The sequence below is a fragment of the Balaenoptera musculus genome, chromosome 10, assembly GCF_009873245.2.
Source record: "Balaenoptera musculus isolate JJ_BM4_2016_0621 chromosome 10, mBalMus1.pri.v3, whole genome shotgun sequence".
In the NCBI taxonomy this organism is placed as follows: Eukaryota; Metazoa; Chordata; class Mammalia; order Artiodactyla; family Balaenopteridae; genus Balaenoptera; species Balaenoptera musculus.
In genome coordinates this window covers 104,342,292-104,366,364 of record NC_045794.1, presented here as the reverse complement: position 1 = coordinate 104,366,364, position 24,073 = coordinate 104,342,292, and the positions used below count along the sequence as shown (strand labels likewise).

The following is a 24,073-nucleotide window of genomic DNA, read 5'->3' as shown; positions in this document are numbered from 1 at the left end:
CAGCCTGCCCCAACCAAAGGGAGATAAAGGACTGAGAAACACTTGTGAAGTTCACAGTCCAGAGGCACAGGCTCAGTAAAAGAACTGAGGCCCGATCACAGGACCATAGAAGGCTTCCCCTCTCCCACACCTCACCTCCACGTTATTAAGGCCTACTTATAGCAGTTCCTTTCACCCAGTACATCATGTCTGGCTATCAGGGAAAAATTACAAGGCAAATTACACAATTAAAAGGCAAAAAAACACAATTTGAAGAGATAGAGCAAGGTTCAGAACCAGATATGGCAGAGATGTTGGAATTATCAGACTGGGAGTTTAAGCAACTATGATTAATATGCTAAGGGCTCTCGTGGATAAAGTAGACGACATGTAAGAACAGATGGGCAATGCAAGCAGAGAGATGGAAGTGCTAAGGAAGAACCAAAAAGAAATGCTAGACATAAAAAACGCCATAGCAGATATGAAGAATGCCTTTGATGGGCTTATTAGCAGACTGGATAACACTGAGGAAAGAATCTCTGAACTGGAGGATATCTCAATGGAATCTTCAAAAACTGAAAAGCAGGGGCTTCCCTGGTGGCGCAGTGGTTGGGAGTCTGCCTGCCAATGCGGGGAACGCGGGTTCGAGCCCTGGTCTGGGAAGATCCCACATGCCGCGGAGCGACTGGGCCCATGAGCCACAATTACTGAGCCTGCGCGTCTGGAGCCTGTGCTCCGCAACAAGAGAGGCCGCGATGGTGAGAGGCCCGCGCACCGCGATGAAGAGTGGCCCCCGCTTGCCACAACTAGAGAAAGCCCTCGCACAGAAACGAAGACCCAACACAGCCATAAAATAAATAAATAAATAAATAATTTAAAAAAAAGAAAAAAACTGAAAAGCAAAGAGAACAAAGACGGAAAAAAACAGAACATCCAAGGACTTTTGTTCTACAAAAGGTGTAACATACACGTAATGGGAATATCAGAACGAGAAGAAAGAAACAGAAGAAATATTTGAAATGATTCTACATTGCACTAAAGGTTCTAGTCAGTGCAATAAGGCAAGAAAAAAATTAAAGGCATACAGATTAAAAGGAAGAAGCAAAATTGTCTTTATTCACAGATAACATGATCATCGATTTAGAAAATCCTAAGGAATCTATCAAAAAAATCTGCTAGAGATAATACTTTAACAAGGTCACAGGATACAATATCAATATACAAACAACAGTTGTATTTCTACAATTAGAAACAAACAATCTGAAAATGGAATTAAGAAAAAAATTCCAGGGAATTCCCTGGCCGTCCAGCAGTTAGGACTCGGCACTTTCACTGCTGAGGGCCTGGGTTCAATCTCTGGTCAGGGAACTAAGATCCCACATGCCACACGGTGTGGCCAAAAAAAAAAAAAAGAAAAGAAAAGAAAAGAAAAAGATTCCATTTACAACTGCATCAAAATGAATAAAATACTTAGGAATAAATATAACAAAAGAAGTGCATACAGAAGAGTCAATGCAGCAGGCTAACAACTTATCAAAAAACAAAACAAAATCAAACAAACAAACAAATAAAACCCCTGCTTACACAGTTAGCCCTTGACTGACATCTGAGAACCTGGATTTCGGGAAGTTTCCCACCATCCCTGGAAATGATCAGAGTGGCTCTTTGAGCCAAACAATATGACTTATGTTGAAATCTGCTTTCTTTCCGGGTGCCTGGAATTTTGTTAGGCACCGGGCAGAGACTGCCTATCTGGCCAGCCCTGCAGTGGATTGAACAGTGGCCCCACCCAAAAGATATATATCTACCCAAAACCTGTGAATGTGACCTTTGGAAAAAGGGTCTTTGCAGATGTTATTAAGTTAAGATCTCAAGATAGATCATCCTGGATCAGCGTGGGTCTTACAGCCAATGACAAGTATCCTTCTCAGAAAAGGAGAGAAGACACACGGAAGAAAGTGATGTAAAGACAGAGACAGAAATTGGAGTGATAAACCTACAAGGATTGCTGGAAGCAACCAGAAGGTAGCATAGAGGCCTGAAATGGATTGTCCCTAGGAGCCTCCGTAAGGAACCAACCAGGCTGACACCTTGATTTCAGGCTTCTGGCCTCCTGAACTGAGAGAGAACAAATTTCTGTTGTTTGAAGTCTCCAGGTTTGTATCAGTTTGTTACAGCAGCCTTAGGAAATAAATATAAGTTCCCAATAAAACCGTGGGTGCTGAGTTTCTGATGAACTTACCTGGTTGGCAACATTTCACACCCATTGTCACAACTCCCTGGGACAATTAAGTTTGTCCTGTGTAACTACGTGATGACACTGGAAGCTGGCACCTGGTCTACCCCAAACTTAGCCCCATGAGCCTTTTCCCTTTGCTGATTTTACCTTGTATCCTTTTCCTGTAATAAATCATGGCCATGAAAATGACTCTATGCTGAGTCCTATGAGCCCTCCTACAAATCATCAAATCTGGGGGTGGTCTTGCAACTCCCATGCAATAAAAACTACAAAACATTGCTGAGAAGAATTAAACAAGGCCTAAATAAATGGAGAGACATGCTATGTTCATGGATTAAAAGACTCAATATTGGGCTTCCCTGGTGGCACAGTGGTTAAGAATCCGCCTGCCAGTGCAGGGCACACAGGTTCGAGCCCTGCTCCGGGAAGATCCCACATGCCGCGGAGCAACTAAGCCCGTGCGCCATAACTACTGAGCCTGCGCTCTAGAGCCCGCGTGCCGCAATTACTGAAGCCCGCGCACCGAGAGCCCGTGCTCTGCAACAAGAGACGCCACTGCAATGAGAAGCCCGCGCACCGCAACAAAGAGTAGCCCCCGCTCGCTGCAACTAGAGAAAAGCCCACGCGCAGCAACAAAGACTCAACTCAGCCAAAAATAAATAAATAAATAAATTTATTTTTTTTTAATTCCTTAAAATAAAAAAAAAAGACTCAGTATTGCCAAGATGGCAATTCTCCCCAAACCTGATTAATAGATTCAGTGCAATATCGGTGAGTTTTTCAGCAGGTGGTCTTTTTTTAATAGAAACTGGGGCTTCCCTGGTGGCGCAGTGGTTGAGAATCTGCCTGCTAATGCAGGGGACACGGGTTCGAGCCCTGGTCTGGGAAGATCCCACATGCCACGGAGCAACTAAGCCCGTGAGCCACAACTACTGAGCCTGCGCGTCTGGAGCCTGTGCTCCGCAACAAGAGAGGCCACGATAGTGAGAGGCTCGCGCACCGCGATGAGGAGTGGCCCCCGCTTGCCGCAAGTAGAGAAAGCCCTCGCACAGAAACGAAGACCCAACACAACCAAAAATAAATAAATTAATAATAGAAACTGACAAGCTAATGCTAAAATTTACACAGAAATGCAAAGGATTGAGGTAGCCAAAACAGTTTTGAAAATTAGAGGACTCACACTTCTTGAATTCAAAATGTACTATAAAGCTAGAATAATCAAGACAGAATAGAATTGGCATAAGGATAGGCATATATATCAATAGAACAGAGTAGCAAAAAAAAAAACCCTCAAAAATATGACCAATTGATTTTTTTTATAAAGGTGCTAAGTCAATTCAATAGGGAAGCAATATCTTTTTTTTTTTTTTTTTTGACCACGATGCACGGCTTGTGGAATCTCATTTCCCTGACCAGGGATTGAACCCAGGCTGAGGCATTGAAAGCCCAGAATCCTAACCACTAGGCCACCAGGGAACTCCCAAGCAATATCTTTTTTTTTTTTTTAAAGAGACAGTCTTTGACTTATAACGATTTTTTAAAAATATTTATTTATTTATTTATTTATTTATTTATTTATTTATTTAGTTGCACCGGGTCTTAGTTGTGGCAGGCGGGCTCCTTAGTTGTGGCATGTGAACTCAGTTGCGGCATGCATGTGGGATCTAGTTCCCTGACTGGGGTACGAACCAGGCCCCCCTGCATTGGGAGCGTGGAGACTTAACCACTGACCACCAGGGAAGTCCCCAAAGCAATATATTTTTAAAAAATGATATTGGAAAAATTGGTTATCCACATGCCAAAAAAAAAAAAAAGTTAAACCCTTACTTCACACCATACACAAAAATTAGTTCAAAATGGATCACAGCCCTAAATCTGAGAGGTGAAATACTTCTAGAAGAAACTTAGTAGAAATTATTTGGGTTAGGAAAAGATTCGATAGATATGAGACCATAAACATACTACCAAAAAGAAAAATATTCCTAACTTAGACTTCATCAAAATAAAAAACCTTTGCTCTTCAAAAGATGCCATTAAGAAAAATAGAAGACAAACCATAAACCAGGAAAAAATTTTTAAATCGTATGTCTGATAAAGGACTTGATTCTAGAATATATATTTTTAAAAAATCTTACAACTCATAAGACGAACGACCCAATTTAAAAAGAGGCAAAAGATTTAAATAAACATTTCACCAAAGAAGGTAATACAAATGACTTACGGGCACATGAACAGATGCTCAAGGGACTTCCCTGGCGGTCCAGTGGTTAACACTCTGCGCTCTCAATGCTGGGGGCCTGGGTTCGATCCCTGGTCAGGGAACTAGATCCCAAATGCATGCCGCAACTAAGAGTTCGCATACCGCAACTAAGAGCCCGCATGCCACAACTAAGAGCCCACATGCCACAACAAAGATCCTGCATACTGCAACTAAGACCTGGTGCAGCCAAATAATTAATATTAAAAAAAAAAAGATGCTCAACATCAGTCATCATTAGGGAAATTCTAAATTAACCCACATGTCACTACACAACCCCTTGGATGGCTACAATTAAAAAGGCTGACAACCTCAAATGCTGGTGAGTATGTGGAAAAACTGGAACCTTCATACATTGCTGGTGGAAACGTCAAATGGTAAAGCCACTTTGGAAAATAGTTTGACAGTTTCTTATAAAGTTAAACATAAACTGAACATACAGCCCAATACTTTCACTCCTAGGTTTTTACCCAAGAGAAGTTAAAACAGGTGTCCACAAAAAGACCTGTACAGGAGTGTACATAGCAGCATTATTACAGGCAAAAACTGGAAACGTTCCAAACATCAATTGGTTTGTTGACTCTAATAACATAATAGCCAGTTGTTTCACCAGCAAAAGCAAGTTTATTCAGGAATAGCCAGAGGAACTGTAATTCATGATGTGGAAACTATGGCAGACTACAAGTAAATCCAAAAAACACGAAAAGGGAGTTTGCTTTTATAGGGAAAAGGGGTCAGTTGGGAGGTACTGTGATACCTAGAGTCCACTGGAGGAGCATGGAGGCTTCCCATTGGTTGGGCTGTGACAGTCTCTGATTGGCTGGGATGTCCTTGGGCCGGAGGGATTTCTTCTTCCTGTTGGAGAGAGAGTAGAGGCACCTGTCTTCCTGTTTCTGGTAATTGAGGATGCGCGGTGGGCATGACAGAGCCCCCTAACGACCTGTCCTGGCTCCACCTTCAACTGAGGTTTCTTTAAATAATTCCACTGTGAAAGGTTAAGGAAAATGTCATGTATCCAGACAATGAACTACTATTCATATAAAGGAACAAACTACTGATATATACAACAACATGGATAAACTTCAAAAATATTATGCTAAGTGCAAGAAACCAGACAGAATAGGCTGCATATTGTATGTATTAGCGTCCTAGGGCTGCTGTAACAATTACCACAAACTTAGTGGCTTAAAACAATGCACACTTATTATCTTACAGTTCTGGAAGTCAGAAATCTGAAATGAGTCTTATGGGGCTTAAATCAAGGTGTCAGCAGAACCGCATTCCTTCTGGAGGCTCTAGGGGAGAATCGTTTCCTTGCCTGTTCTAGCTTCTGGAGGCTGCCTGCATTCCTTGGTTCATGGTCCCTTCCTCCATCTTCAAAGCCAGCAGTGTGGCAACTACCAGTTTCTCTCTCTTATTCCCTTATCACATTGCCTTCTCTGACTCATTTTGGCCTATGGACTGTAGGCAGAAGTGCTGTATATATCACTTGTCGGCCAACGCAGTTAATAGCTAGCAGGCCTCCATTAATCTCTTTTCCACTGCCAGTGACCTAGGAGGCCATGTGTTCCAGAGGTAAGTCAAGGAGAGCCACCTGACTCTCCCACCAGTCCATGCACAGTGAAAAACCTGCTGAGGACTTGAGGGTTGTTACTCCAACCTAGCCTAGCCTAGCCTAACTTTGGAGTGGGGAGCTTTAGTTAAAAAAAAAAAAAAAGTAAAATATATATAGCGTGTCAGTTAAGTTATTGTCTCAGCTCCAAAGTCGCCCTTCCATGATCGGCTGTGTGATGCTGGGGGGTGGGAGGGGACTCTGCAGCCACATTTCGAGGAGCAAGGGCTGGTGCCTGGCTCTGCCAAGAGGAATGCTGGAGGGAGGAGATGCGACGTCAAAGAGGGAGGGGGACTTGCTCCCCCCCCCCCAGCCACACTTCGCCGCCGCAGCAGAAAATAAAACGGCACAGGTGGCTCGAATTATGTGTGTTATACGCTGTGTCTGGTTTCGACAGACAGGTCTGGGACAGTGTGCAAGGCAGCCCAAGAGGGGGCCCGGAAAAATGTGGAAGAGCGCTGGACGCAAGAAGCGAGGAGGGGACTGGCGCGGGCGGGTCTGCACGCACTGACGACCAGGCCATTGGAAACAAAGATGCCCCAGTGGTCAGACACGAACCCCGGACGTGACAGCCCTCTGCAGGACCCCATATCCGGAGGCGACCCCAGGGAGAAATCTCGAGGGACTCCCAGAATCGCTGGAATCTGTGTGTGATAGTTGGTAGAATGGGAGCTCGTAACGACGAAATCCGGTTAGGAAAGCTGGCCGGGTAAGGTACCGGCCAGTCTCGACTTCGCCCGTCCTCACGGTGTCCCCGGCGGCCGCGACCCCGCCCTAACCCATCTTCCCGCGGGCTCACACGCCCCGCCGGAAGTCCCTCCTCCAGGCTTGGGGCCGCTCTGGCCCGCGCGGTCCCTTCTCTTTGGTGGGCTCGGCGCTGATCTGCCGCACGGCGGTCCTCCGGCCGCCAGGGGCGTGCGAGGCCGCGTCCGGGCCGTTCTGGTCCGCGACGGCCACTCGACTGCTCCGCGGAGCGGTCCGGGCGCGCCCAGGCAACCGCCTCCAGTCCGTTCCCCCGGCAACGCCTCGGGCCGTTCCCCCGGCAACGCGCGGCCGTTCTCAGTAGCCGGGTCCATGGACCAGGGGTCGGCCGCCGGGCCCCACCGGGCTCGCGGCCGCCTCGGCGCGCCGTCCTGCGGAGCGCGGGCTCCGGGGGCACCCTGGGCACGCTTCTCGGCCTGGCTGGAGTGCGTGTGTGTGGTCACCTTCGACCTGGAGCTGGGCCAGGCGCTGGAGGTGAGGGGGGCAGCGGGCCGGGGGGAGGCCGGGGAGGGCGGGTCCTGCTCTGTCGCCGCCGGCTAGTGTGGCTCAGGCATCGCCGAGGGGCGGCGGGAATCCCTCCGCAGGTGAGGTACCTTCGGGCAGACAGACCCCCCAGGTGGCCTCTTCCTCCCCAGAAACCCTGCACCTGTCACTTCCTGAAAGGTGCGCTCCCAAGCAGAAGAAAAAAAGTTAAGTTGCCAAGACCGCCCTTTGGGGTGGAGGAACGAAGAGCCCTGCACTTCGGATACCCAAAGTGGTACTCTTGATTTTTCTCCCAGTAAAAAGCTGTCTCCTCTCCCCTCCTCTCCCCCGCCTTTCCCACACTATGATACCTTCTAACCTCATTTACTCCAGCCAGAATCCCAGGGGTCACCCTTGACTCCTCCCCTCCCTCCACCCCACATCCCATCCGGGGACAAGGCTGACGGCTCCGCCTACAGCAGGGCTGTCAGATTCATTACCACTGCTACTGTACCCCCAAGTCCAATATTTGTGTTTCTCTTGCTTAAATCTTTGGAAACCTCCTTGTTCACTTAGAGTCTGATCCAGACCCCTTGCGGGTCACAACCAGACCCAAGAGCCATCTTTCTGTTCACTGACTGCCCCCAGCCCACCCAGCCTGGGGTGTCCCCACTACCTGCAAGACTCTTCCCTACCCCCACCCACGTGGGTGTAGATGAAAACATGACAGACTCAGGGAGGAAGGCCTTCTGTAGTAATGCAGGCCTGGGGGGATGGTCTTCTCCAGGCCCTGAAGGCCATGACATAGACCATGGAGCTGATCAGGGCAGGGGAGGCTGGGAGGTACGCTTCAGCACGCTGTCAGAAGGAACTTTCTGAGAACCCCGGAGGTGGCACATCCCGTGACTGCAGTTGGCTGAGATGAGGCTGATAGCCATCGTTGGAAAGCCAGCGTCAGGGTGAGAGGGTGTTTTCCAAGGCCTTGCTGAACTCCATGATGCTGTGGGAAGCCCAAGTCCTAACAAACGGCAAGGGCTGACACTGCCCAGCTCGCTGTGGAGACCCCATTCCACCACACCAGTCCCCACGTGGCGCACCAAATTAACTTGACGCAGGGACCTGAGCACAGAGAGGTGAGGTGATTTGCCTAACGTCACAGAGCCCACCTTCCTACTGGTGCCCAAATTGTTCCCAATAAAATCACAAGAGAGTCTACTGTTTCCTTAAGGCATTCTCATGTATGATCTTCTAGGACTTAACCATTCAGGCAAGAACTGTTAAAGGCTCCATGTGCTTGGGCTTCTGAGCTTTGCTGAGGCTGTATAGCTCAGGGAGGGGGTGTTGTGGGGACCCACGGCCCCTCCTAATCATCAAGTCTGTGCAGGAATCGGGCAGTGCAACCACACGACGCTCATCAGGTTTGCATCTTGTCTTTCTTCTCTCCCCTGGAAATCATGGGGAAGATCAGGGGTCATTTTCAGCTGCGTCCACAGTCACTCATGGAGCATCTGCCCTGCGCTCGCTTATTCCGGGCTTGGCCTGGCCGAGCACCACAGAGGCTCTGGCACTGCGCTTGGCACTGGGACATGATGGAAGACCCAGGGACTGCCTTCCAGGAGCTCATGGATCACGGAGACTCCATGGACAGATGCAGCTCAGAGGAAGGAATGGGGGTTTGGCCATATCTTGGAGGATGAGAAGGAGGCAGCCGGGCAGGGGAGAGGGGGCTGTTTCAGGTAACCCCTCCCCCAAAAAAGCCAGCGAAAGCAAAGGCAAGGAGCCAATCATTCACTCATTCAATAAATCAAGTATTGGGCAACTGCCACCAGCCAGGCCCCACGGTACTGGTGCTGGACACATGGACACAGAGCTGAATGCGATGACAGGGCCCTGCCCACCAGGAGTTCACGTTCTGTGCTAGAGACGCAGAGAGTAAGTGGTTCAGGACCCCCTAGAGCGCATAGGGTATGTTGAGGGGGGTCCCACCCACATCGGTGCACTGGAGCCTGCAGGCGAGGCAGGGATCAGACACGAGGGGAGAGCGGGCAAGGCTGTGCACATCAGCTGAGCAAAGGGCCTGGCACCGCTGCCTCAGCCCTTGGAAACTCTCCTCTCAGCATCCCCGCTGACCCGAGAAGCCCATGCAGTGAACCGCGGCCCGGGGCCCAGAGGGTCCCTCCTCTCCCAGGTGTCCGTGTCCTCCCAGCTGCAGCTCCTGCACTGCCCAGTCTCAGGATCCTTTTAGTCTTCAAAAGTACTGAGGGTGGGCTTCCCTGGTGGCGCAGTGGTTGAGAATCTGCCTGCTAATGCAGGGGACACGGGTTCGAGCCCTGGTCTGGGAAGATCCCACATGCCACGGAGCAGCTGGGCCCATGAGCCACAACTAATGAGCCTGCGCGTCTGGAGCCTGTGCCCCGCAATGGGAGGGGCCGCGATAGTGAAAGGCCCGCGCACCGCGATGAAGAGTGGCCCCCACTTGCCGTAACTAGAGAAAGCCCTCGCACGAACCAAAGACCCAACACAGCCAAAAATAAATAAATAAATAAATAAAGTAGCTATAAAAAAAATTTAAAAAAACAAAAACAAAACAAAACAAAAAACAGCTTCTTTAAAAAAAAAAAAGTACTGAGGGTCCCAAGGGGCTTTTTATGTGGGTCGTATCTATCGATGTTTCCTATACTAGAAGTTAAAACAGAAAAATTAAAAATGCTTATTAATCCATTTTAAAAAACAACGGATACCATGTGTAAACAAGAGAAGCCACCGCAATGAGAAGCCCATGCACCGCAACGAAGAGTAGCCCCTGCTCGCCTCAACTAGAGAAAGCCCGCACGCAGCAGCAAAGACCCAACGCAGCCAAAAATAAATAAATAAATAAATACATATTTATTTTAAAAATATATATATTTCCACAAAAATAACCATATTTTCAAAAACAAATTCAGTGAGGAGAATGGCATTATTTGGCACTTTTACGTCCCTTTTTAAAGGCCAAATAGAAGGCAGCTGTATCTTCACGTCAGATTCAGTCAGTTCCCCTTGATGGCCTGTGTCACAGCCTCTGGAAGCCGCACTGCACACGGTGAGAAGAGAGTGAAAAAGGCAGCTTCGGCCTCTGGGAGCCTAGGGTAGCCACACCACCCTTCGAGAAGCACTTTCCTAGAGGTACCTTCTCCAGCAAGGCGAGGCTCACTGCATCTGTCTTCCTCAGGGACGACTGGGTTACAGGAGCTGCAGCCCCTGCAGACTGGCTCCTGTGGAAAGGACGAGACCCCTGTGGTTCCAGGGCACAGGGTTCATCGTGCGGCAGACTCCTCGCTCTCTGCCCCTCTCTGAGGGTCTGCTCCATTCCTCTCCTCAGTCAGGCAGGGCCGTCCCTCCAGCTCTGCTCCCAGCTTGTGAACAGTGAACTTGGAGCCCTGGGCGTGGCTGTGGAGCCTCCTCAGATGCTACAAAACTCCTGTGACTGCAGACCAGATTCAGACCCCTGACCTCAGCACCGAGGGCCCATTGTGGCCCTGCCCCCGCTGCCAGGCACCCGCCTTTCCTCTGCCCTTCTCAACAAGGACACGCAGGGGCCCGAGTGGTCCCGTGGCCCCTCCTCTCTTGGAGCCATCTCAAGGTACCTCTGTGGGTCCGCCCCACAGACAAATACTGTTTGGCTGGCTCCCCTCCCTCCTCTTGGCCCTTCCTTCTTGGTGCCTCCTTAGCTGACATCTCCTTGAGATTTCCACATGCCCCACCTGTTCCATTATTCTTTGGAGACATGTTTTCACGCACTCCACAAATACAGGCACACCTTGGAGATGTTGCAGGTTCGGTTCCAGACGACTGCAGTAAAGCAGGTCACACAGATTTGCTCGTTTCCCAGTTCTATGGTTACACTAGACTGTAGTCTATTAAGTATGCAAGAAATACCATTATATCTTAAAAAACAATGTAGATACCTTGATTTCAAAGTACTTTCCTGCTAAAAAGTGCTATCATCTGAGCCTTCAGTGAGTTGTTAATCTTCTTGCAACAGTAACATCAAAGATCACTGATCATAGGTCACTGTAACAAATATAATAATGAAAAAGTTTGAGATATTGTGAAAATTACGAGAATATGATGCAGAGATGCAAAGTGAGCAAGTGTTGTTGGAAAAATGGCACCTATAGGGTTGCTACAAACCTTTATTTTGTAAAAAATGCAACATCTGCGAAGCACAATAAAGCAAAGTGTGATAAAACGAGGTGTGCCTGTACAGTATTTGGTGAGGGTCTACTCCCTGCCAGGGGCTGGGAGGCAGAAGTACCTGGGGACACGGTCCCTGTCCTTAGGACACTTGGTGGCAGCGGAGGAGACAGAATAGGCCCAGAGCAGCGAGCCCAGAGCAAACAAAGACAGAAGCTACATTATTACAACAGTGCAAGACCCAGGGCACAGTACCTTACCATCTGGGGGTTCAGGGCACACCCCAGAAGAAGCCTCATGTCAGCCAAAACCCAAGTCCTCCTCCGCATGGGAGTTTGGCCGACAGAGTGAGGAGGGGGCCGCGCATGCAGGCCCTCAGCTCCTGGCTCCCAGCATAGCCGCTTCCTGGGAGAGCCGTCCTGCTGCATCTGAGCACGGGCCAGGGCAGCAGTGACGCCCAAGGCACACCAGGTCCCCAGGAGACACCTGGGGGCCTGCAGGGAGTGAGGGCTCTGGAGGTTCCCTGCCTTTTCCGTTTCCTGCAAAGAAATCCATTCCGGCCATTTGCCTGTGTGCAGGGCTACTGGCTCCCCTAGAGTGTGGCCCGTCTCCCAGGTAGAGCCTGTCCAGCTGGTCAGCTCACTGTACACTCCAGGGGCCTGGGTACTCTAGGGGTCACACTCCAAGCGGGGAGCAGGCCGGAAGCTCCCGGACCCCTGAGTAGCAGGGGTTGGAGTGAAGATGCTCAGAGGCAAGGGTGCCAGTGTCGGGCAACGTCTGAGTTAAGACGGGATGGGGAGGCTGGCCAGGCCGTCTGGAAGAGCAGGCCCAGAGGAGCCGCAGAGCCTAAGACCCTCTGGCTGGGGGGGGTTGGGTTCGGAGCGCTGAGAGGGTACAGGAGGTGGGGGCCAGCAGGCAGGGCCCTGCAGCCGCTCTAGGCGGGAGAGGAGGCTATGGGGACAGACCGTCGGGACATGGGGGCAGGGAGGCCCAGTCTGGGCGAGTGGCCTTGAGGGCGAGGGGTGTGAGAAGGGGGTCGAGGAGCTCACCCAGTTGTGCGCTGGCCAAGAAAAGGGAAGGATGGAGGCCAGGAGTGGCCTCGGACCGAGAGGGGCCTGGGGAGGCGGGGCAGGGGGCTGGAGCCCTGAAGGGAGGAGGAGGGGTCAGCAGAGAGCCAGAGGGTCTGACAGTACTGGGAGGTGGGGGGGGGGACACACCTGCAGCCCAGCACCAAGCCTGCCAAGCCCCCGTCACCGAGTGCTCTGTGTCCCCTGCAGCTGGTGTACCCCAGTGACTTCCAGCTCACGGACAAGGAGGTGGGTCCCAGCCCTCCCAGGAGCAGCCCTCACCCGGGGAGCAGGCCCTCACTGGCTTTCCTGTGTTTCAGAAAAGCAGCATCTGCTACCTGTCCTTTCCCGACTCCCACTCAGGTAGGCCACCCCTCCTCGCCCCGGCCTGGGTGTCTCTCGGGGGCTGTGGGGAGAAGGAGAAGGAGGGCGATGAGGCTGCCCAGGAGCCCCTGCGTCCAGGCCTGCACAGCCTGTGAGCCCCGGTCCCGCTTCCCGCTCCAGGGAGACAGCCAGAGCCCCAGGCCGCAGCAGCCAGTTTCCCCGGTTCCCGTGGAAAGAGGTGTCTCTGGGCAGTGGGGTCTCTGGCCTCCTTCACCCCTGCAGAGGGGTCACCAGGAGCTGGGTCCTGGCCTCTGCTCCTCTCCGGGGCTCGGGTGTCCAGGCCGGCCTGGTTTTCCGCCCCGGGCAGGCTACGCCGGGCCACACGTGACCCCCCGCCTCTGCTTGCCCACAGTGCGCGCGCTGCGGGGCTGTGGCTGTGCTTCTCTGTGGGCTGAGTTTAAACCCTTAGGTGCGGGAATCTAGGACACGGGGACCTCTGTCGGGAGACACAGAGCCGGAGGGCTGGGCTTTTCTGAGGCATTTGCAGCCCGGCAGAGGCTTCGCCCCCTCCCTGGCCCCCCGCCCCACATGCTGGCAGGAGAGGCTCCAGCCCAACCCGGACACAGCGTGAGGGGACCACCTCCTCCCCAGGCTGCCTCGGGGATACTCAGTTCAGCTTCCGCATTCGTCAGTGTGGAGGGCAGAGGCGCCCCTGGCACACGGATGACAGGCACTGTGACAGTGGGGCCCCCGTGTCTCTGCAGGTGAGCCGGGCTGCCTCTCCACCACTCCTCCCCTCCCCCTGCAGGCCAGGGTCAGGCGGGCGTGAGCGGCCCCTTCAAGGCAGGCGCCTGGCCAGCCCCAGCCAGCAGGGTCTCCAACTGCCGCAGCCTGGCCCGGCACCCCAGCCTCGACTGGGGGTGGGCCAGCGCTTCTGAGGACTTGCCAGGGTCCCTGGAGCTTTTCCTGTGCTCCACGTGTGCGCCAGGGCGTGGCTGGGTGTGCAGAGGCCGGTGCACGCCTGCGGGTGCTCTCGGGCCCCTGAACCGCTGACCACTGTGTCTGCGGAGATGTCCCTGGAGAGCGGTTGCCAGCCTTCCGGGCCGTGACTCCCAGGCAGACCCCAGCCTGCGTGGGGGTCCGAGGGGGCAGGAGGGAGCGTGAGAAGTGGGCGCGGCCTGGCCGATACCCCTCCTTCCAGAGGGAGCCGGCACACTACTTTGGCTACGTGTACTTCAGGCAGGTGAAGGACAGCTCCGTGAAGAGGGGCTACTTCCAGAAGGTGAGCTGCTGGCTGCTCTGGGGTGGCCCCGCTGAGAGTTGGGGCCCAGCAGCCATCAGGAGAGGCTGATGGTCGGGGGGGGGGGTCCTGAGCCTCCAGGAGCACCCACCCCTCCGCAGCCCTAGCCACTCGGCCCTGGGCGGGGGCCACCGCACCACCTGGGGGCGGGGGCGGCCTCTGGGGAACAGGCTCCGCTGCCCCTCCCTCGCCCAGCCCGGTCTCTGGCCCAGGCCTCCCTGCGCCTCGCTGCGGGAGGAGGGGGGCCCTTGTCACACTTTCAAGATTAGGACGACTTCAGTCTTGAACTCAGACACCAAAAGCAAAAGCTGCTTGAGCCCCGGGAGACCATCCCATGATCCTGGCCACGTGCATTTCCCTCTGAAGGCCTGGGGTCCAGCCCTGCCCTGCTACACCTGGGGTTTTCTAATAGCCTGGAGTCCTACGTCAGGCCATTCCTGGGAAGTCGGTGGGACACCCTACCCTGGGCGACCCTGGATGAGCCGGGCCTCAGGGGTCCCCGCAGGGTCCCAAGGGGCTGGGGCGACATCTCACCGGCCCCGGGCCCTGCAGTCTTTGGTGCTGGTGTCCCGCCTGCCCTTCGTCCGGCTGTTCCAGGCGCTGCTGAGCCTGGTCGCCCCAGAGTACTTCGACAAGCTGGCGCCCTGCCTGGAAGCGGGTGAGTGGCCGGCAGGCGCTGCCAGAGCTGCCTCGTCGCCATCCCAGCTGTAGCTCCTGGTGGCTCCGGCGGGCAGCTTTCTCCAGGACAGGCTTCTGACGCTGGCCACCTGTGTTCGCAGTCTGCGATGAGATTGACCAGTGGCCGGCCCCTGTGCCGGGGCAGACCTTGAACCTGCCTGTCATGGGCGTCATCCTGCAGGTGAGGGCTGGCTGGCTGGGGTGCGATGGCCCCAGCACATGTCGACACCCCACCCGGCCCCACTGGCAGCTGCTTCCTTCACCCATAGGTGCACATCCCATCCAGGGCAGACAAGCCTGAATCCGGTCCTCCAAAGCAGTGCAGCCACGAGGTGGGCGCCCTGCTCCCAGGCTGGTGGCCCCATACCTGCCTCAACCCTCAACCCTCCCACCTGCCTGGGCCTCGCCACCTCACCTGCTGGGGGCCCTGGGGATTGGCCAGACCCCAGACACAGGGACCTGCGTCTCCGTGCAGGGCCGTGGGGCGCGGGGAGGCATGCGGGTAGGGACTGCGGCCCCCGGGACTCTCCCGGGGTGACCGGTGCTGCTCGGGGCTTGTGGGGTGCCATCCTCCCCCTCGGCCTGACCCCACCCACCCTTCCTCTCAGAACCTGCTACCAGCCCCGGTCGTCCTCACCAGTGTCCATGAGCTGGACCTGTTCAGGTGAGCCCGGCAGGCCACCACCTGCTGCCCCGGTAGGTGATGAGTGATCCCAGGAGGCTCAGGCCCATGGGGGCGGGGGCGCTGGGGGCCGTCAGGAGTTAGCCCCCAGCCCGTTCTGAGAGGGAGAGTCACGCAGAAGAGGAGCCCGGTGCCCCGATGTCTGCCCCCAGAGGAAGTGAGCACCGGGGGCAGGAAGTCAGGGCCTGGCAGGCAGGTGCAGGGAAGGGAGCAGCTGTGGTGGGAGATGCTGCCAGAGGTGCCCTCTGGGGGGGGCCAGCAGAGGACCCCACCTTTGGAGACCCTCTGGCCCCGTGCTGGGCCCAGCGGGAGCCAGGGCTGTCGGTTTCAGGCATGGCGGGGGCGCGAGGCCAGGCAGCACAGGTGGAGGGTCAGAACCGGGTGGCAGGGGAGTGCCCCGGACACGCCCTCGGCATCTTCACAAGGCCTCACCGCCGCCTTCCCTCTGGAGTGAGGCCCAGCCTTCACCCAGACAGGGCCTGCCTGGGCCTGGGTGGGGGCAGGTGGGCAAGGGCTGGGGAGCCTCCCACCCGGCCTCCCCAACGCCCCCGCCGGCCCAGGTGCTTCCGGCCCGTGCTGGCCCACGTGCAGCTGCTGTGGGAACTCATGCTCCTCGGGGAGCCCCTGCTGGTCCTGGCGCCCTCGCCCGCCGTGTCCTCGGAGATGGTGCTGGCCTTGACCAGGTGGGTTGGGCGGCAACGCGAGGGGCCGGGGGCCCTGGACCAGCCCTGCGAACTCACTGTCCCTGCGGGTCCCTCCCCACAGCTGCCTGCAGCCCCTCAAGTTCTGCTGCGACTACCGCCCCTACTTCACCGTCCACGATAGCGAGTTCAAGGAGTTCACGACGCGCACGCAGGCCCCGTAAGTGCCGCCCTGCCCGCCTGCCCGCCCTGCACCCTGTGCCCTGCGCCTGCGTCTGCCTCTCCTCCCTCCCTCCCTCCCTCTCTCTCTCCCTCTCTCTCTCTCTCTCTCTCTCTAGACCAAGCGTGGTCCTGGGAGTCACAAACCCTTTCTTTATCAAAACGCTCCAGCACTGGCCCCACGTTCTCCGCATCGGGGAGCCCAAGATGCCAGGTGAGGCCCCCAGCCTCCGCCCAAGGGTCCTGGGAACGCGGGCCTCGCCGGGTCTGAGCCTGCGGAGGCAGAACCGAGACCCTGAGGCCCGGCCATGGGGCGTGTCTTGTAGGGGACCTTCCCAAGCAGGTCAAACTGAAAAAGCCCTCAAGGCTGAAGACCCTGGACACCAAGCCAGGTCTGTGCCCCTCCTCTCCTCCCGGGACCCAGAGACACGCCTTGGGGCGGGGTGGGGCGGGCAAATGTACTGGCACAGCTGAAGGGGGTGCCCGCCCCCGAGGAGAGCGCGCTGCCATTCTGCCCTCCCCAGGCCTCTACACTGCGTACATGACCTACCTCCACCGAGACAAGGCCCTGCTCAGACGACTGCTTAAGGTACCGCTGGGGGGCGCTCCGGGGGCGGGGAAGCTGGGCTCGGTGTGTGAAGGGGGCGCAGCCGGCCTGCTGTGGCTCAGCCCTCGCCCCCCAGGGCCTGCAGAAGAAGCGGCCGTCGGACGTGCAGACTGCAGTGCTGAGGCGGCACCTCCTGGAGCTCACGCAGAGCTTCCTCAGCCCTCTGGTGAGGCCCGGCCGGCGGGGAGGAGGGGGCCGGGCTGGAGGGGCAGGCAGCAGGCTGTGGCCCAGACTCCACACTCACTCCCCTTCCCCCCCAGGAGCACTACATGGCCAGCCTCATGCCCCTGCAGAAGAGCATCACGCCCTGGAAGGTGTGGTCCAGGGAGGGGCTGGGAGGATGGGCCCTATGCCGATCCTTTGGGGGGGGGGGCGGGGGGGGTGCAGGAGCCCCTGGGGCCAGCCCGTCCCCACCACACCTGCAGGTGGCCCTCACAGGGAAGAGAAATGCGGGCCACATGGAGAGGGGAGGGGTTCGAGGCCCTCTTCTCTGGGAAGGGTCACCCTGGGATCTGTCCCTGCAGGGTGGGGGCTGGGGGACACACAAGGGGTGTGTCTGCCAAGTGCCCTAGGGAGGGTCCTGACCAGCCAAGGCACGGGGCCTGCGAGGCCGTGCCCCCCCCAGCACCCAGGCTCACCCAGCCCCTGTCTCAGACCCCTCCCCAGATCCACCCCTTCCACCAGGACGACTTCCTGCGCAGCCTGGAGCACTCGGGGCCCCAGCTCACCTGCCTCCTCAAGGGCGACCGGCTGGGCCTCTACAGGTGGGCGGACAGTAGGTAGGGTCCTGGGGCTCCTGCTGCTGGTGGCCGCGCCCATCCCTCAACACACAGGGTCAGCCCACAGCTGCTGCCCCTTGCCCCCCGCAGGCGGTTTTTCAAGTCCCCCCATTTTGATGGCTGGTACCGACAGCGGCACAAAGAGATGGCCCAGAAGCTGGAGGCCCTGCACCTCGAGGCCATCTGTGAGGCGGTGAGGGGGGCGCTTGGCCGCAGGAGAGCGCAGAGGGGTGCGAGCCCCCAACAGGGGCTGGAGGAGAGTGCAGGGAGGGGCGGACACAGGCCCAGAGCTGGGCGAGGGCCTTGGCGACGGATGGCCTCGTCTTGTCCCCGCAGAACATCGAGATCTGGATGAAGGACAAGTCCGAGGTGGAGGTCGTGGATCTGGTCCTGAAACTTCGGGAGAGGCTGGTGAGATGCCTCCCAGCCCTGCCCCGCCTCGGCCAGCCAGATGTGAAGGTCGCCTGCCCCTGACCACCGCTGCCCCTGCAGGTTCGGGCACAGGGCCACCAGCTCCCCGTGAAGGAGGCGACGCTGAAGCGGGCGCGGCTGTACATCGAGACAGTCATCGGCTCCCTGCCCAAGGACCTGCAGGTCGTCCTGTGCCCTCCCTAGGATGGGGCCCATGGCCCAGGGCCAGGGTCTGGCCGAGCTTCCCTCCCCCCAGTCAAGCACGAGCTCCCCCACCCAAGCTCCCGGCTGCCCCTGGCCCTGGCCCCCCACCTGGCACCACCATCATCCCAGCAGACAAGGTGGCATTTGGAACTACAGCCTGGCCCCTGACTGTTGGCGGATCACGTGCTGGCAGAGCCTCCCCTCCCCCTGGGCCCCACCTGCCCTCTCCAGGGTCTTAGGCAGGGGTGGGGGGCAGGCTGTGAGCCCTGCTGATCTGATCTGGGCCAAGGCCACGCACCCCTCCAGGAGCCCATCTGCCCGAGCCCTGCAGGCCCAGGCGTTGCATCTGATGCGTCCTTTAGACCCACCAGGCTGCCCAGCTCAGGACGGAAGGAGGCGGCTGACAGGCAGACCCCTCTCCTCACACAGCCCGCCCCCCGCCTGTCTTGCCTGGGGGCTGAGGGGGGAACCTCGCCTGCGGTCATCGCGTGGGAGGGGAGAAGCCACTTTGCCCGGAGAAGAGCTATGCCCTGTGGTTCACTGGGATGCCGCCAGGACCCGCGTGGCTGCCAGGCGGGTCCAGGGCATTGTCTTTGTTCCACTCCAGGGACACCCCACTGGGCACCTTCTCCGTTCGCTCTGCCCTGCGCCGCTGCTCGGCTGGCAGGCCCTCGAGTCGCCCCCGTGTCCATGCAGCCCCACAGGCAGCGAGGGGCTTGGACTCTAGCCTGACCAGGCCCCTGCAGCCAGAGCCCTTCACAGCCACCGCGGCCTTGGGGCACCAAGCTCCTCGGCAAGGAGCGAAAGTCCCTCAGAAGGGATCCACGCCCCCATGTGACACCTTGGAGCGCTGGGCCAAGCAATCACCGGTGCTGCCATCAGCACCATCAGAGCTCAGCACAGAGTGGCAGCACTGCCAGCTGGCGGAGGGGGGTGGGGGTGGCGGGGCAGGGGGTGAGGCGTGGGCCCAGAGCTGCAGGCCTTTGGGTCAGTCCCACCGTATCCAACCCCAGACGCCTCACCTGAGGCACAAGGCCTCGTAGACGCCCGCGTGGGCCTCGGCGGCAACCTGAGCTGAGTCCTGGCTGCGCGAGGTGGTGCGGGAGGCAGACCGAGCGGGGGGCTTTCTCTTCTCTCCTGAATCCCCACAGTCCGTGTCCCGGGATGGAGCACTGACGCAGCCACTCCTCCCAAGCGGGCTTCGGTGGAGCCGCCAGACGACAGCAGGCGCTGGCCTCAGAACCGCCAGTGTCGACTGGTCCGGCCCTGACCACTGCCTAGGACAGCCCGGCGCGTCCCCAGCCCGCAGACAGCTGAGCTCGGCCTGGTGTGTGACTGCAGTCAGAGGACAGAATCGAGGCAGCAGAGGGAGAGACAAGCTGGAGGCCCTCAAGTGAGGAAGGACTTTGTGGCCCCAGTGCCGCTTTGGACAGCCTGCCCTGCTGTCTGGCCTGGAGGGGCGGCCCACGGGCCGTGAGGGGTGTGCCCCAGCGCATTGCACGGTCCCCTCCCTTGGCTTTCTGAGGGTGGCTGCAGGTGATGGAGGGCTGCAGGGGAGGGGCTGCAAGGGGGCCTCCGCAAAGCCCTCAGGGACTTTTGCCTCCATCAACCCAGGAAGGCACAACCAGATTCCCCTGAATCCCTGCATCCTCCCTCGAGGACTCTGCTTGAGTCCATGCAGCAGCCCCTCACAGCGGCTTGTCCTCAGGAACACTGGTGCAGGGGGATGTCGGGGGAGGGACGCCTGGCAGGGTGGGCAACACTGCCCAGGGTGGAATCCAAAGCTGAAGGGTAGAGGTGGGAGGAGGTCCCTCCCCTGGGGTGCCTGGGGCTGTGGAGGGGCCTCCTCCTCACAGCCTGACCCCCCTGCCCAGACGAGGCCTCTGAGTACAGCGTAGCCTGCGGGTGTGGGCCGGGGGTGGAGTCCTGCTAACTCCATCGTCTCCCCCATGAGCCCCCGGGTTCCCTCTCAGGATCAGGTCAGCTCCGGCTGGGCTGAGCCTCTGTCCCCCCACCAGGGTGGGGACAGGCAGTGAGGAGGGAGGGAGGGGCAGGAGGGTCAAAAGAGGCAGACCCACCACCTACCAGAGCCCCGTGGACAGAGGGCCTGGGCGGGCAGGAACCAGTGGTCCAAGAGGGCGCTGTGGTCGGCGGCCAGTGTGTGAAGCCGCCTGCTTTTGGGGGTTGTGTGTGGGCCTGGTGTGGTGGCCGGGATGGGGGTGGGAGGGCAGTAGGCTGACCCAGGGACAGGAAGGACGGTCTTCACCCCCAAGCTTCCTGCACTCTATTTAAAGACTCCGCTTTAGTCTGGGATGGTGGACTTCCCACATCTTTGCTATTAAAATGTCCTGTGACACAATACTTGTCTTTTAACTTCCTTTTCTGATAAAAAGTTGGCATCCCTATCAGAGCCTGGTAACTTTAGGGTCCTCTTGGTGGGCCGTTGGGTGGGCCTTGGTGTGGATGGGTTCAGGGCTAAAGGGGTGAAGGCGTGGCCTGGCTGGTTGGGGGTGGGGGGGTAGCAGAAAGAACTAGTGAGCTGACCCTCTCCAGTGGCTTCACCTGAGTGGGGCGTTCCTGAGCATCGGGGGCAGGTCCCAGGCCCGGGCTGGGTGGGGTGGGCAGGAGCAAGTGGGCTCTCTGCCGGGAACGGGAACGTCTGGGTGGAGGGCAGGTGCCCAAGGAAGGGGGGTCCCAGTGTGGGAGTGCAGGTTAGGGCTGGGGAATGGCCCCACGTCCTCCCTGGGTCCCCAGCTGCTGCTCGGCACAGCGGGGCTTGTGACTGCAGACTGTCCTGCTGGGAGCAGGAGCGCACAGGAGAGCTGGCCCCCTAGGGGTCCCCAACTCTGCTCGAGTTGTGGTGTGAGCGGCCAGGGGCATCAGGACCAGGGCTGATGGGGGCTGGAGTGGCCAGAAGTGGGGCAAGCTCTAGTCCAGAGCTGGACGCCCCAGGGAGAGGCTCGGTCTCACCACCCACCTCCAAGCACTTCAGCAGGGGTTGACGGGTCCTGGGTGTGGGGGGAGGGAGGCGGGAGGGAGGCGGGGGAAGGAGGGCGCTGGAGGCCAAGGACGTGTTGTGAGGGGACTCAGGGCAGGCGTCCTCTTCCCCTCGGAGGTTGGGGGACAAGGCCCAGCAGCCCCCAACCGCCCAAAGGGTAGGGGTGTGGCCGGCCTGTTCCCCAGTCGGAGGGTCGGGGTGCCGGGGACCTCGGTCTTGCCGGCGTTCTCCCCTAGAGCCCAGACTTGGGCTCCTCTGGCGCGAACCCGGACGCGGACCGGGCCGAACCTCCCCGGGCGACGCGGCGTATTTGTCCACTGCGGCCGCCAGGCGCCGGGGACGCGGGGGGGCGCGCGGGGGGCGCGCGGGGAGCGCTCCGCCCGGCGGGCCCCCCTTCTCTCCCTCCCCACACCCCCCTCCCCTCTCCCTCTCTGTCTCCCCTCTCCCTCCCCTCTCCCTCTCCCTCTCCCTCCCCCTCTCCCTCCCCCTCTCCCCCGCCGGGGGCGGGGCCGCTGCTCCCGCGCGCTCCGGCCCCTCCGCGGCCACACAAAGGCCCGTCTCCATGGCAGCCGCGCTGGCCGCAGCGCAGCGCCGATCGCGGCACGGGCGCCATCGAGCCTCGGCGGCAGACGAGCAGGTACGGGAATGGGGTACGGGGCCCGCGGGGCGGCCGCGCCAGTGGGGGCTCCGCCGTCAGCGCCGCTCCGCCCTGGCCTGCGGCGCTCGGGACGCGGGGACCCGGGCGGCTGCCGCCCCGCAGAGGGAGACTCGGGCTTCGGCCGCCGGCGGTGCGTCCGGCCGGCCGGGGCCGGGCCGCTCCCGCCTCGCGCTCTTCCAGGTGGCGGGCGAGGCCCGCGGCGCCGAGGGCAGCGGGCCTGGCCCGGCAGAGGGTCCCCAGCCGGGCGCCGCGCCCTCTCCCGCCGCCCGCGTCCCTCCGGAGCCGCTCGGACTGCTTCTCGGTCCCGATCCTCCCTCCCTGCTCATGCCCGCTGCCCCTCCAGCCACCGGGATCCGTGCACAGGGCGGAGATCGGCCCTGTTGTACAAGAGCTCCAGGCCCGCGCCCACCCAGCCTTGGTTCCTGGGGTGGCCGAGCCCCGGCTTTCCCCAGGGAGCTGGGCCCGCGGTCAGGCCGTGGCAGCCCCCAAACCCCTTGGGGACTTGTGAGGCGGGCATAAGCCAGGACCACCCTGGGAGCCCCTGGTTTGCACTTGGCCGGGCTGGAAGGCGGGTGCAGGGTTCCCAGTTGGGACTAGGGGTGGCTTGGCACCAGCACCAGCACCTGGCAAGTCCTGGTGGCCCTGGGCCTGCTTCACCACAGAGCCGGCTCCCACAGTTCCCAGTGTTTGTTGGTGTGGTGTTTGGGTGGACACTCTGGGACCCAGGAAGTGAGTACAGGAAGTCTCTGTACTCACTGCCAGGCCCCTGCCCCTCTATGTGCAGCCTCCTGCAGGAAGCCCTCCTAGATGGGCCCTTCCCACCCATCTGTGCTCAGGTTGCTTGGCAGATACGAGGGGGGTCCCTGAGCCCAAGAGCCTCAGAGCTTCCTGCCACTCATTGGCCTCCTCTTCCCAGCAACTTGGAAAAGGAAGGAAGGGGTCTATCCGTGCCCTGGGCCTGTGGTGGGGGTCAAGACTAGGGGTGAAGCTTGACTCCAAAGCCAGTGGAACGTTCTGGAGCTCGGAGGGCTCTCTGTGCCTGCCCTGGGGAGCCCCTGTCATGTCTAACTGCAGCCCCTGTGTGCCCCACACACGCCCGGGCCGGGCCCCGTGGAGATGGGAGAGCACGGCCCCCAGGGGTGGGAGCTCTCAGCCTGACCCCGTGCGGGATGTTCCCCGGGCACAGAGGGGAGAGTCTGAGAGCTGGACAGCTGCCGGGGTGTGTGTGGGGGGGAGGCGTTCTTCTGCTCTGAGGTGAGGGTCCTGGGAGGGAAGGGTCAGCATCGGCCTGCCTGAGCCTGTTGGGTGTTTTTTATGGCGTGTCAGCTTTTAGAAATACCCAGAGAAGACTGAGGACGAGCAGGTGGTCTCGGCAGATCTGAGCCTGTCACCTTTTTCCACCGTACCTATAGGGGGCCCACCTCTGTCTGCCGGGTAGGGGGAGGCTTAAGGTCTGGCCAGGGGCTCCTTGCTCCAAGAGGGGAGGGAAGTTACAGAGAAAAACAAGGGTTTGGAATGCAAGTCCCCCCTCCCCCGCCGGCCGCCTGCCAAGAAGGAATTATTTTGGATTATCCAGCCGTGTCCAGCCACCCAAGGGGGGAGGCTAGAGCTGGGGGAGGCTACAGCCGTGGGAGAGAGATCCACTTCCGGGGCCGTGGGTTGAGAGCCCCAGAAGGGAGGGACGGGCAAGTCTGGGCAGCTCCACCACCTCCCGTGGCTGCTCAGACCGGTCGGGGGCGGGGTGGGAGGGGATGCGTCACCCTTGAGATGGAGAACGCCCGAGGTCGGCCCCAGCAGGCCCCGCCCAGTGAGGCTGGAGTGGGCCCAGGCCCCCCGGTGGAGGCCGTGGGGCAGGAGGAGTCCTAGACTCCTGTTCTGGGGGCCCAGGGAGTCCTGTGTGGCTGCCCTCCAGCTCTGGGTTCAGGGACACACCTTGGGCCGGTTACTTACACCTGTGTGGCGCTTCCCTGGGGTGGCGGGGCAGGTAGGGGCGTGACTTAGGCTGCTTAGAGCGGTGG

At 58.5% G+C, this 24,073-nt stretch overlaps 2 protein-coding genes and 1 long non-coding RNA gene across 19 annotated transcripts in view; 2 read left to right on the top strand and 1 right to left on the bottom strand.

Annotated features, from left to right (window-relative positions):
• Positions 1-7,057: 7,057 nt before the first annotated feature.
• DENND6B (DENN domain containing 6B) lies at positions 7,058-18,426 on the top strand. 9 transcript variants are annotated; one of them, XM_036866904.1, is made up of 20 exons: positions 7,058-7,323; positions 12,765-12,803; positions 12,875-12,917; positions 13,530-13,642; positions 14,080-14,160; positions 14,776-14,836; positions 14,958-15,037; positions 15,126-15,188; positions 15,465-15,520; positions 16,099-16,221; positions 16,304-16,399; positions 16,518-16,612; positions 16,725-16,790; positions 16,923-16,987; positions 17,082-17,171; positions 17,266-17,319; positions 17,660-17,784; positions 17,875-17,977; positions 18,121-18,195; positions 18,277-18,426. In XM_036866904.1, the coding sequence occupies exons 1-20, from the start codon at positions 7,162-7,164 to the stop codon at positions 18,397-18,399; spliced, it is 1,713 nt and encodes a 570-aa protein (XP_036722799.1). In that variant the 5' UTR covers positions 7,058-7,161; the 3' UTR covers positions 18,400-18,426. The 9 variants fall into 9 exon arrangements, with proteins under 9 accessions (XP_036722799.1, XP_036722798.1, XP_036722796.1 ...); XM_036866903.1 differs by having other exon boundaries at positions 14,731-14,836; positions 17,660-17,769; XM_036866901.1 differs by having other exon boundaries at positions 14,731-14,836.
• LOC118902499 lies at positions 10,731-12,096 on the bottom strand. The gene is made up of 3 exons (XR_005021569.1): positions 11,259-12,096; positions 11,055-11,142; positions 10,731-10,777 (listed from the first exon to the last, which is right to left on the bottom strand). It is a non-coding gene; the product is annotated as an uncharacterized LOC118902499 (long non-coding RNA).
• A 3,490-nt stretch (positions 18,427-21,916) lies between the features above and the next one.
• Positions 21,917-24,073, top strand: part of PLXNB2 (plexin B2) — a 29,937-nt gene continuing 27,780 nt past the window's right edge. For 6 of the 9 annotated variants that reach the window (XM_036865330.1, XM_036865329.1, XM_036865328.1 and 3 more), the window contains exon 1: positions 21,937-22,034. The gene's annotated coding sequence lies outside the window, so the exon portion shown is untranslated. Of the gene's footprint in view, positions 22,035-24,073 lie in introns of all 9 variants that reach the window. The other 3 variants (XM_036865321.1, XM_036865318.1, XM_036865323.1) reach the window with 2 other exon arrangements.